This window comes from Trachinotus anak, unplaced genomic scaffold (genome assembly GCF_046630095.1).
Source record: "Trachinotus anak isolate AG129_WGS33_773 ecotype Australia unplaced genomic scaffold, CSIRO_AGI_Tana_v1 ptg000015l, whole genome shotgun sequence".
Lineage (NCBI taxonomy): Eukaryota > Metazoa > Chordata > Actinopteri > Carangiformes > Carangidae > Trachinotus > Trachinotus anak.
The window spans coordinates 9,249,038-9,261,507 of NW_027273866.1; the positions used below are offsets into that span (position 1 = coordinate 9,249,038).

Genomic DNA, 12,470 nt, shown 5'->3' on the forward strand with positions numbered 1-12,470 from the left:
AATTAGTAATTTTCGGCATTATAAAAATGACACAAATTTAGGATTTTATTTTGTAGGTTACTACCGGATGTTCCACAGTAACTGCAGCTACTGCTCCTGGTCACGCAGCGGCGGGCAGGAAAGCTGCTCGAACATCAGAGAAGCCAAACAACAGTCCCGCATGAAAATCTGACTGTCGTCGGGGGAAAAACAAATAGTATGAACGAAAGGTTGAATAGGCTACAGATAAATACTCAGTCTGTAACTATATCCATTCATTTAGACTCATTATTAGACACAACAGCGCAGGACAGACTTAGCTAACAACCTTTTTTCGTTTACGCAAATCAGCTATTACAAGCTAACGTTAAGCTTTATAACATAGCTTTAACTTAAGAAAATGTCGTCTTTACGGCCATGTTATTTAGTAAAGTTAGTAAAGGTTGTGGGCTGGCTAGCTGACTTTACTGTCTGGTAATTCAGTTCTAATGTAGGAACACGTTTGATGCTAGTTTCCTGTATCTGCGCTGTTGTGCCTGATGAAAGTCTTACACTAACCTCCACCTCCATTTCTGTGCGCCTTAAAAACCGGTGTTTATCTTGCAAGTTGAAGTTGCTCTCCGCTGCCTGTTGTCAAAACGTGCATCATTCTGTTTGTTTGTTTGCGTGTGTGTTTGTTTTTGCACGTCTCTCTGTGTGTGTGTGTGTGTGTGTGTGTGCGCATGCTCCAGCTGTCATGTTGTCCCACAGGTGGAGGTTTGGTTGGGACAGGAACAGTGAGGTGGACCTCTTCACAGACCGCTATGAGACCAGTGCAGAGACTCTCTCCCAGGCCATCAGAGCCGCAGCGTCTGAGGAGCCGGACGCAGACGGCAGCGTGATGTTTGGTCAAATGCAGGGCACTGTGGTCGGCCTCAGATATTATACAGGGGTGGTGAGGATCAGTCAGGGTCACCTTTATTCCTCTAGGACACTAATTTCACAAAGGAGATTAAAAAACCCTGCAGCCGCAAGTTGCCACGCGGTGTGGACATAGCTTTGAGAAATAATCAGTGTTTTACTCTCTGGGTAGGTGAATCAAGGGGAAATGGTTGGACTTGTGCGACAGCCCCAGAATCCATATGACCGCAACGCAGTGATGGTTGCCAACATTTATGGCAACCAGGTGGGACACATCAAGCGGGAGCTGGCAGCAGCTATGGCCCACGTCATGGACAACGACTTGGCTAAAGTAGAGGGGTGAGCAGCATCTTTAGTAATGTCAGCCTAGAAATCCCGCACTAATACCTGACTAACTTTGAATAGAAGCAAAAATAGCCGCCATCGACAACTTCTCCCCTTAAATACCTGTGTCAGATTTGATTTTACAAAATCATTTTTTTATTTTCCCCAGGTATTTCCTCCCTTTTCATATTTTCACCATTCGTTTCTGTGCACCGTGATTACAGAGGGTTAAAACTGAACATCTGTCAGTTTCTGCTTTTGTGTGTGTGCGTTGTTGATTGTTTCTCTGCTGTGTCAGGGTGGTGTACTCGGGCACGAAAAACAAATTCACGATGCCCGTGATGCTGTCTTTCTGGGGCAGAGAAGAGAACAAAAATGCTGTGATTGAATCTATGGCACGTCGCGGTTATAAACTGAACACAGGTGGAAGCAGACCAACAGGTACACACACTCAACTATCCAATCTCACGTGCATCCTTAGATTGATACATGTAGCTCACACTGTTACATTACAGATACCAGTTTTCAGTTGTCCTTAACTTCACTGCTTATTTTGTGTGTGTGTGTGTGTGTGTGTGTGTGTGTGTGTGTGTGTGTGTCTGTATATACACATATGTGTGATTTCAGGTGCAACTCAAACATCAAATAATAGTCCTTGGGCTCGTGCATTGCCATCTAAAAAAGGTTTGACCATCCCACTAACTGCAGAGGAGGTAATCTACTTTCATTTAGTTTATGTCATATGTTGAGTGTATAGCATGAGGTTTATACAACATTTTAATGAAATATTCGGCATGAATAGAGGCGAAAATTTGCAGAGGAAAAAAATCACAGAGCAACATCCTTCTTCTTTTCTCAATGTGTCAAATATTGACAGTAGATTCTGGTTTATCGTCTATTCCCCTACAATTAACTCAACTGTCATATTACAACAAGATAAATCGAATGATGTAATCTGCAGCTGGTAACAGTGATGCTGTTACATTAAAGCAGTAAGGCTAAGATCACATGTTTTGGGTAATTAATAGTATCAGTGCTATATTGCATTTAAAAGCACTCATATTCCTTATCTCCAAATTATTTAATTGAGGCTTTCAGAATGTGTTATTATTGTTAGGATTTTTGCATTTTAGATAAGTCGTTGTTCAACATCTTTAAATATAATTTTCATGCTCAAATTACTTGCAGTGACGATACACTTACAGACATGTTCTAAACTTTGTGAAACAGGCCTAATACAGCTAAAGCAAACAGCTGTAATTGCGTTGTTTTGTTTTTTTTTCTTTTCCAGCTGAAGAATGCGTTTGATAATCTGTTTGAAGGCCTGATGGAGAGTAAAGACGGGGAGAAAGAAGCAGCTGAGGTATTCACTTGATCTGTTTGTCTGTCTGCATTTTACACATATGAGGTACATTTGTTTTATTTTGTATTTTGTACTACTCTAACATTATGTCAAATATGATTCTTTTTGTTTGAATATTATTTTCAACCTCATATTACTTTATTATTACTTCATTAAAACAGTGGCCAATAGTCAGTTTTACAACAATATGATTAGAGCTTTAGACTCTTCGCTATTGATACTCTGTAATGCTGCTGAATTAGAAATTCGATTTTACTCTACATTTCACATATTTGTTTTACAGAAGTAAGAGAAATAATGAAATAATGTGGCATAATTAGAAAACCCTCCATTATTCTTTGTTCCTGGTTCCCCAGTCTTTCTGCACTTCTGGAGAAACTGCTTCTCACCTAACCTGATAAGATCTGTGTATTTTTGTTTTAAATCAGTGCCTTTCATGCATCTCTCTCCCTCTCCCTCTCTCCCCCTGTAGTCAGTGGGTACTCCTCTCCTGCTTCACCAGAAACAGGCGCTATCTTGGATGTGTGCTCGAGAAAACAAATCTACACTGCCGCCCTTCTGGGAGAAGAGAGGCGAGCTGTACTACAACACACTCACATGTTTCTCTGCCAAAGAAATACCAGAGAGGGTTCGTGGGGGAATACTGGCAGATGACATGGGACTGGTGAGTCACACACACACACACACACACACGTATTTCACTTATATCTGCCTGCACACATGCTGGATATGTTATGTGCAAACTGTTACGAGATGTAATATCACTCCAGTTAAAAAAATATATGTTTATTGGTGACTTGCAAGTGAATTCATGCATTTACTCAATATATTATGTTTGGTCAGTCACCGGTTACTGAATATTGTAGAGAAAAACGTGTGTTTTAAACTGTGTGTGGTTGATAATCAAGCGGGAAACATGAGACTTCCACGTCAAGGTATGCAAGATGATATGTTGTCTCCAATGAATGAGGAAGGACGAGATAAAGGCTCCTTTCAGAGCTGCATCTACAGCAAAAACAGACGTCACACTGCTGCTGTCCAACACTAAAACACCTGTTTGTGTTTCTCAGGGAAAAACTCTGACAACTATCGCTCTGATCCTCACCAACTTTCACAATGGAAAGCCACTGCCTGTGGAGAAATGTGTAAGCGTTGCTATGCTGATTATCTTCTTTGCAATCAGTGAAAGTGACTTGTGGTCAACTTTTATAAAGTGTATGTTTACATGTGTGCAGAGCGAGCCTTCACCTATCAAAGCCAAAAGTAAAGCACAGATGGCCTCCAAACTGGAAGGTACACACAACTTGCAATAGATTTGATGCTGCACAGTGCTGATTTTATTTTCTTTATGTTCAGTCTTCCTTCATCTCACTCTGTGACTATATGAGGACATATGTGTTTGTTTCAGGAAGCAGCAGTGCAGGTGATGGAGCAGGAGTGAGTGATGCAGCAGCTGGTTCTTTCTACTCAGACCGGTGTGTTTTACTTGAATATGACATGCTGCCATGATATTATAACTGATATAGTTTTAATTATAGCTGCATAGTTAATTATGCCATGTAGGTCCATACATTTCTCTATCTATATGCTACATTTGCACACCTGCTGTGTAAAATGTAATGATGTTTGGGACCATCACTTTCTTTTAACATAACCTGGCCTTGTGTTGGTCAGTCCCCAGGCGGAGGTGATCTGTGCCGATACACCGGACATAGTGGAGATAAAAGGTGAGTCAAAGAAAAGTAAGAGCGGACAGTAAAGCCTTATATATTACCTTTTTTTTTACTTAAGTGTTTGTTGGCACTGTTTGCACAGATTGTCTTCTTCCATGGCTGACATACACTTTTACCTGACTTCTCCACTTACAGGTACGAGCAAAGAAAAGATGAAAGCCACCAAGCGAAAGCCTAGTAAAGGTACAATACACCAACTGTTTGTGTTTTGATGCTGTGATATTTGCATGTCCAAATTGTAACCAATTATGATTCTCAGTTATCTAAATCATTGTAATCTGTATGGCTGACATGCAGGGCCCATTGTGTTGCTGGAGGATCTGGACTTTGCTGCAGCGTTGGGTGGCTCAGCATCAGATACAGCCCCAAAGAAGAAGAAAACTGCCAAGAAGGCCACTCCCACACCGAGTGAGTTCCAGCAGTGTGTTTTTTACCTGGTAATTTTGACATACTGTATTAATTTAGAGAGATTGGTGTACCTTTTGTGCAGGTGGGGAATCCTCCATCCCTGAAAGTGCAGATGACTTATCAGCTAGAACGACACTCATCATCTGCCCGCTCTCTGTGCTCAGCAACTGGCTGGTAGGAATACACAGCACACACACAGTCACTTAACCCTATCAAAATGCAATTTACAGCTGAAACAATTAGTCGATTAATTGATCAGTCGTTCAACAGAGACTTAATCTGCATCTATTCGGATGTGAGGACTTTCTTTTTTATATAGAACAGCAAATAGAAAATATTTGAATAATCATCTAAAATATTTTGATGATTTGATAAAAAACAGATATTTGAATATTGCAGGTTGGAATAATGATAATGATAATAATCATGAGTTGGAGCTCTAGTGCAGTTACTGTCCCGCAAGCTACTCTTGGTGAAATGGGATACTGGAAAACATCAGATTCAATGCTGCCTTTGTCATCCCTGAAATCAGCATGTGTCATGTTTTCTTACTCTGTCTTTTGCATTTGCCTGCAGGACCAGTTTGAGCAGCATGTGCGTCCCAATGTGAAGCTAAACGTGTATCTATATTACGGCTCGGAGCGCAACAGGAGCAAGAAGTTTTTGTCGTCCCAGGATGTGGTGATCACCACCTACAACGTTCTGTCTGCTGACTTTGGGGTGAGTGAATATGGTTGTATGTATGTAAGTGGCTGAAGGCGAACTAAGACAAGATACATGGAGACAAACTTAATATGTTAGTGCAGACATTTCATTTATTTTGATAAGCACAAATATCCAAAGGCAAACAATGTCTGTCCTGAAACTGGGCTGTATGTGTCAGTTCATGTCAATATTCAGTTAAGAGATGTGCAGTTTATATGCAGAGATAAGTTGCTTCTCTTTTAATAACAAATGCAATGTGTTTGTTTCTCTTTCAGAATAAGAGTCCCCTCCACGGCATCAATTGGCTGAGGGTTGTGCTGGATGAAGGACATGTCATAAGAAACCCAAACGCACAGATGAGTAAGGCTGTGCTCGAACTGAAAGCTAACCGTCGCTGGACTCTGTCAGGTATACCTGATTTTAAACACACACAAGCATACATGGATTATTGTTCGTCATCTCTTCATATAATTGCGTTGTGTCAAAATCCATGTTATTAAAAATGTTGAAACTGGCTGTAAGTTCAACTTTTACAAAAGCTGTTACTTCAGCGATATGGATATGGTTATCCACATCACCATCATCTACTCAAGTACACACAGATCCAGTCTCAGTATTAAGGCAGTCGTTGCAGTTGTGCGTATGTTTTCATTGTTCTTTCTTCTGTATCTCCAGGTACTCCTATCCAGAACAGTGTGAAAGACTTGTGGATGCTGCTGGCTTTCTTGCGTCTGAAGCCATTCGACGTGAGGGAGTGGTGGAACAGAGTGATCCAGAGACCCGTTACTCAAGGAGACAGGGACGGCCTCCAGTGAGTGCTCACTGATACAGTAAATTGTACTGCTGCAATGTGGTAATAATACTCCAGAGGGCACCAATTAATGTAAGTAAGCAGTGATACAGTGAGTCAGAGGGAATTGGATTTGTAATCTACAGAGACTGTGCTGACTTCATAGTTATTTGGGAACTTTTTGTCAAGTTAGACAAAGTAGAAAATCTATTTAGACACTAAAATACACACATCACAACCCAATCATTAAGCCATACTCCTTGTGTGTGTAAATGGGTAAATGAGAAGCAATTAGTAAAGCATACTAGATAGAAACACTATATAGACATCTATGTTGAGACAATAACAGCAATAAGGTCTCCTATAATTGATAATAGGTCAGTTTGCTATTTTATAGCTAATATATATAGCTAGATGTGCTAACAGACTATGATGAGTCCCCTGAGTAATATCCCGAGTGGCTTATGAAAGTTTCCAATTTTTTTTATATATAAGCCAATTTTATATTCATACATCACGTGTCGGTAAACTCAGGATACTGATACTGTGTGCAGGAACCTCCAGGCCCTGGTGAAGTGCATCACCCTGAGGCGGACTAAGAGCAGTGAGGTGAATGGGCGCCCCCTGGTGTCTCTGCCTGAGAAGACTGTATATGTGGAGCAGGTGGAGCTGAGCCAGCAGGAGAGAGAGGAGTACGAGTTGGCACGCAATGAAGGAAGAAACACCATCAGCAGGTGTGTGTGTGTGTGTGTGTGTGTGTGTGTGTGTGTGTGTGTGTGTGTGTGTGTGTACATGTGCGTGTGTACATGTGCGTGTGTGTTTGAAGATAGAAACTTTGTAAGGTGGCAACTTGCAAAGAGAAATTAGATGACAGGACATATAGCTGTTGATGGTTGCATGTTGAATGTTATTATAATAAAAATATTACATTGTTTTATATAATTATGTGTGTGTGTGTGTAGATATGTAGCAGAAGGGACAGTGCTGAGGAATTATGCTGATGTGTTAGCCATCCTGATGAGGCTTCGACAGCACTGCTGCCACCCTGATCTGCTGGCGAAGACGTCCTCAGATTTAGGTAAAACCTACAGCCTGATATGACAATGCTGAGATTCAGATTTGATTTATTTGTTTGTTATACAGTGTTTTCAAATCTTTTTTAAGACCTAGCTTCACCTCTGGGCAATACGTTAATAGTTCAGATTTTGAGTTCAACAATTGTTTCCATTTAGGTAGTCCTGTCATAATACATTTTCATTTGTATCTTCGTGGATGATGTCATCACCTATTTTCTAGGCCTTTAGCACAGTAGAGATTTGGAGCAAACCACAGGTGTAATTAATAACATTAACGATGGTCAACTGCAGGTTCACAGGGCCCTGGTCCTCTGTGATGTTTGTCTGCGTGATTTACTTCAACATTTCAATGGAGAGGAGGCATCTTCAATGTTATTAAATAGACTGGATACTCACTGTTATTCTTTGTATTCTGTCAGTAGTATGCTGCCATACTGTCTTTATTCATTACTCATTGAGAACAATAAATAGAAATATTGTTGATATTTCTGCTTCATTTCAACAATACTTTAGGAGAGAATTCAGGGACAGATTGACTATTTGGTAATTTGATCATTTGCTGCACTTGTATCATTATGGTCCCTATACAAGATTCACTACAGTTTTTAAATATGATTCTCTTCCTGAATCATTTTAACATGCAATGCATTTGAAACTAGGTCAATAAATTTAGTATGACCTTATAACATATTAAATCATATCTCGACAGGACTGAAATGTTGTCACCTCAAAATTCCCCACAATTGACTGGAGAATAAGTTATATATACACTGCTTTGTACACTTATTTGCCTTTTCTGAAATTTGTACATATAGTCTGTGCTTTATAAGTACCTTGTTAAAATGTTTTAGTACCTCTACCACAATACATTTTTCAGAAAGATTTTTCCCCTCTGACTTCATTTGCTTATATTTGTATCAAAAATGTATTTTTCTCTCTGTTTCCCCCCTTGTCTTTAGGTGCTGCGGCGACGCCTGCAGAGCTGCGTGAACGTCTCATAGAGAAGCTGCGGTTGGTGTTGGCCAGTGGTTCTGACGAGGAGTGCTCTGTGTGTCTGGAATCAGTCCGTCTTCCTGTTATTACACACTGCGCCCACGTTTACTGCCGGCCCTGCATCGCCCAGGTCATCAGCACGGAGCAGGTACGTATGCTGCCCTCAGCAGCTTTCATGATAATTTGAGTTAACTGAAAAAGTAAGATTTCACTACAGTTTTATCGATTATTTAGCTGTTTATCTTTTCCCTATGCTGTGTATGTGCGTGTGTGCACAGGGGAAGGCGCGCTGTCCTCTCTGTCGAAGTGAGATCAAGACCAGTGAGCTGGTGGAGTTTCCACAGGAGGAAATGGAGGAAGAGAACAGCACAAATTCTGAGAGGTGGAGGACAAGTTCAAAGGTACACTGCACATAATGAGGGTGCAAATTAACAGGAGTTAAACCTTGTAACATTCTGTATATGAGAAAATATTGTTTACCATATAATTAGTCCGGATAATGATGACTATTTAAATTAATTTAATATTTTATTTGCTTGTCTAATTTTAACATGACCAGCGTCAGCAGGAATGATCTTAGAAGTTCTGATAAATCTGGTTTTTAGGTCCTCACTGAAAAATAAAATGCTTGAATACAAAACTGCCCTCAAACCCTTCATTTACCTGGAATCAGTTGATCCTTGTGGTTTTTTTTGACTCTTCAATTAATCCTTTAGTCAGAAGATACTTATGAAGTCTTCACTTTGGCAGCATGACAGTGATGGAAAATGGACTTGTGTGCTACTGTGTGGGAGCAGTGGTGTTGTTTGTCCTTTGACGTTTGTTTGTGTTTGTGCAGGTGCAGGCACTGATGGGAAACCTGCTCAGGCTGCGAGGTGAAGACAGCAGCATCAAGTGTTTGGTCGTCTCTCAGTTCACACGTTTCCTCACCATACTGGAGACTCCACTCAGGTAGTACACACAAACACACACACACACACACACACACACACACACAGAGTGAGTGCAGGAAGGATGCTGTAGTTGTAGGATGAAGATGACATCCAGGTCACAGAAGCAGCAAAAGAGTACAGAACTAAAAGATTTTCTCACATTTCCCCCTTTTTTATAAGATCAACAGTGAAATTAATGGCGGGTATAGTGGCCCACTTCAGTGCTGATTAGAGATGGATAAAAGACATTATGTGACTACTTTCACTAACAAAACTTCACAATTATCTATTACAAAAAAGATTGATTGCATACATTGTGATCTGCTCAAGTAGAAAATTTCAAAATTTTGTTTATTTAATTTTCTATGATTTGTTTTCATTGTCCTCCTTCCTCTGCACCAGAGAGCATGGCTTCAGTTTCGTGCGTTTGGACGGCACCATGAGCCAAAAGAGGAGGACCGAGGTGATTCGGGAGTTTCAGAGCTCCGCAGCCCACAGCCCTGCCATCATGCTGCTGTCACTCAAAGCTGGAGGGGTGGGACTTAACTTGACTGCTGCCTCTCATGTTTTCCTCATGGACCCTGTAAGTACTGATTTTTGGCAAGGACCTGTGCTCGTTCACACGAACAGTCACACGTAAGACCAGTTTATAGAATCTCAGATGGTGTACATAAAAAAGTTGAGATGTATGGCCACAAATATTTACAGGATAATATTTTAGCTCGTCATTGGTCATGCAGAACATGACTGGGGATAAATATATGATGAAAAGTTATGTTGTTGTTTTTTTTGTTTTTTTTTTTGTTAGTTTTTTTGTGCTTTGACACTTGAAAGAAAAAGATGCAGGACTGTTAAATGTTATGCAACTTACACTGACACATACGAACATATTTTAGCTGCTCATTGGTCATGCAGAACATGATTGGGGATAAATGTGTGATTTCAATTTTTTTTTTGCTTTGACACTTTCAAGAAATGTTATGGCAAAAAAAATCGGAACTCAAAGTGTATTTAGTAGTTTTCAAAGACATCTCAAGCTCTGGCAACAAGTAACATCTGGACCTTTTGGTTAAGGTAAATTTTCCATACATGTTACATGTAAGTATAAACACACAATTTTCAATTCAACGGCAATATTACCACTATTAAAACAACACAATAAATGTAGTAAATTGAATCAGTTTTTTTTTTTTTAATTGTGTTCTTAGACATAACTGTGTAAATGTGTTTTAGGCATGGAACCCAGCTACTGAGGAGCAGTGTATCGATCGCTGCCACCGACTGGGCCAGAAGAGGAAAGTCGTTGTCACCAAGGTCAGAAAACTGGGACTGAGTATGTGTTAATAATGTTGTAATGTTGGGGTCTGCAGTGAAAGCTTGGTGCATGTCTCCTTGGTGGCGAGACATCACATCTTTAATAGCGTGTTCTACAGTGTTTGTTTTACATTGTGAAGACTGAAAAACGGTTTATGGTGTATGTTGTAACCAAGACAAATTCCAGTTCAGGTATGTAATGATTAAAGTGATTTCTTATGATTTTAAAAATTATTTTTTGTGTACATATCCATCAGTTTTAGGCTGTAGACAGGTACATCACTGACTGAGGAATATTTTGTTTATATGTACATATATTTTTATTTTGTGTGTGTGTGTGTCTGTTACTGCAGTTCATTGTGAAGAATTCAGTCGAGGAGAACATGGTGAAGATCCAGAAGCAGAAGCAGGACCTGGTGGAGAAGGCATTCGGCTCCACAAACGCCGACAGGAAAACATCTCGCATTGCTGACATCAAAGCTTTGATGGAGCTGTAAATGTCTGAAATGGACCTGAAATAGTGTATTAATATGTAAACAGCGCAAACATTGAGTCGTGCTGTTCACTTTGGAGTCAGACACTTCACATCTGAAGGGTTGTAGAGAATATTTCCACACAATTGCAGACGTTGTTGTTTTTTATATATTTTCAAAGGTTTAATTTTTTATAGCTGGTCAGTAATGTTCTCAGTTCTGTTTTATTTCTACATTAATTTAATGGTTAATGTTTCCATACATTTTCATTTACAAGATGCACCACTTTAATTTTCGTTCTGTTGTGATGTTGTGAGGACCCGTTTGTCCTGATTTATGACAGATAGTCATCCGAGCTGTGCTGAGGCATGGACGGGGCTGTTAAGGATTTTGTATGGGATGAGGAAATAAATACCAACCTGCTGTTGCATAAAGAAATGCAGACTACTGACACTGTACCTTTGTAGCTCATGTATTTACCCAGACGTAGAGCAGCTGTCATTACTGCAAAACTGTGACATTCAAAGTGAAAATGATGCAAATATTTGGTTGTAGTTACTTAAAAGTGAAGTGAAACTGCTTGTGCTGTTTTATGTTGCTGTTACCTGAATATCTTTCTGACTGTTGGTTGCACAAAAGAAGGCTTTTTTTTATAACTTGTTACAATCATACAATCAAAATGAAACAAATGAAGTAAGGATGGATAAAAAAGTTGTTTTTAACCAGGTCTTTATTAGCGCTTTAACAGGGATGGACCGTTAACAGCTAGGAAATAGGACTACGTTATGTTCCACTTCCACCATCATGCTGTTCAAGGATTTAACAAACAAGATTAATAAAATCACATATGGACTTCTCTCAACCTCGTCAGCTTCTTGTAGGAAGGTGTACAGTGGAGTAAGGAGTGTATTTTAATTATTGTCAGGCATTGTAGATTATAGTTTAAGAGCACACAAGCTGGAGTGAGGTGAAGGAGGTATTCGCAACAGGAAAGGAGGGGCTCAACAAAGTTAAGTTTGTTGTGCTACTAGCAGCAGTTACAGTAAATGAGGTTTTGTAAACAGTGAACGGCAATAAGGCAGCTGGTTATACTACAAACAGGAAGTGATGAAACCCAGGTCATGGCACAAAGAGAGACTGATGTGGGTCTGGCAGGGACGTAACATGCAGGGCACATATGCAGACGACAGATGTCTGGGGGAGTGCACTAGTGTTTAATCCCACACAAATACATACGAAACTGACTGACAACATCACTGAAGGACGTGGGTGAAAGAACTTCAATACTGACCCATGTTTTACCTCAGTGCCATGCAAATACAACACAACAGGCCTAGCCCTAATACAATACCAGACATTACAAAGCTGAAGTCACAGGGAGCTGGTGAGTGTCAGAGGCACAGATAAGGAGGTTAATCTATGTACTCTGGTGAGGTGAACCCTCAAGATTAAAGTGGGATTGTCATGGCTGTCTGAAAAG

General features: G+C 40.1%; 1 protein-coding gene across 1 annotated transcript; it reads left to right on the forward strand.

Moving 5' to 3' along the window:
* The first annotated feature begins 59 nt into the window (after window positions 1–59).
* Window positions 60–11,852, forward strand: hltf (helicase-like transcription factor). The gene is made up of 25 exons (XM_071497900.1): window positions 60–196; window positions 711–913; window positions 1,052–1,218; window positions 1,502–1,644; window positions 1,831–1,916; window positions 2,495–2,566; window positions 3,039–3,230; window positions 3,637–3,711; window positions 3,802–3,859; window positions 3,975–4,041; window positions 4,241–4,293; window positions 4,435–4,482; window positions 4,597–4,707; window positions 4,790–4,881; window positions 5,284–5,427; window positions 5,688–5,820; window positions 6,088–6,223; window positions 6,757–6,936; window positions 7,165–7,280; window positions 8,238–8,419; window positions 8,550–8,672; window positions 9,110–9,222; window positions 9,606–9,786; window positions 10,437–10,517; window positions 10,871–11,852. Exons 2-25 carry the CDS (start codon window positions 716–718, stop codon window positions 11,012–11,014), a joined length of 2,895 nt encoding a protein of 964 aa, XP_071354001.1. The 5' UTR covers window positions 60–196; window positions 711–715; the 3' UTR covers window positions 11,015–11,852.
* The last annotated feature ends 618 nt before the right edge of the window (window positions 11,853–12,470 follow it).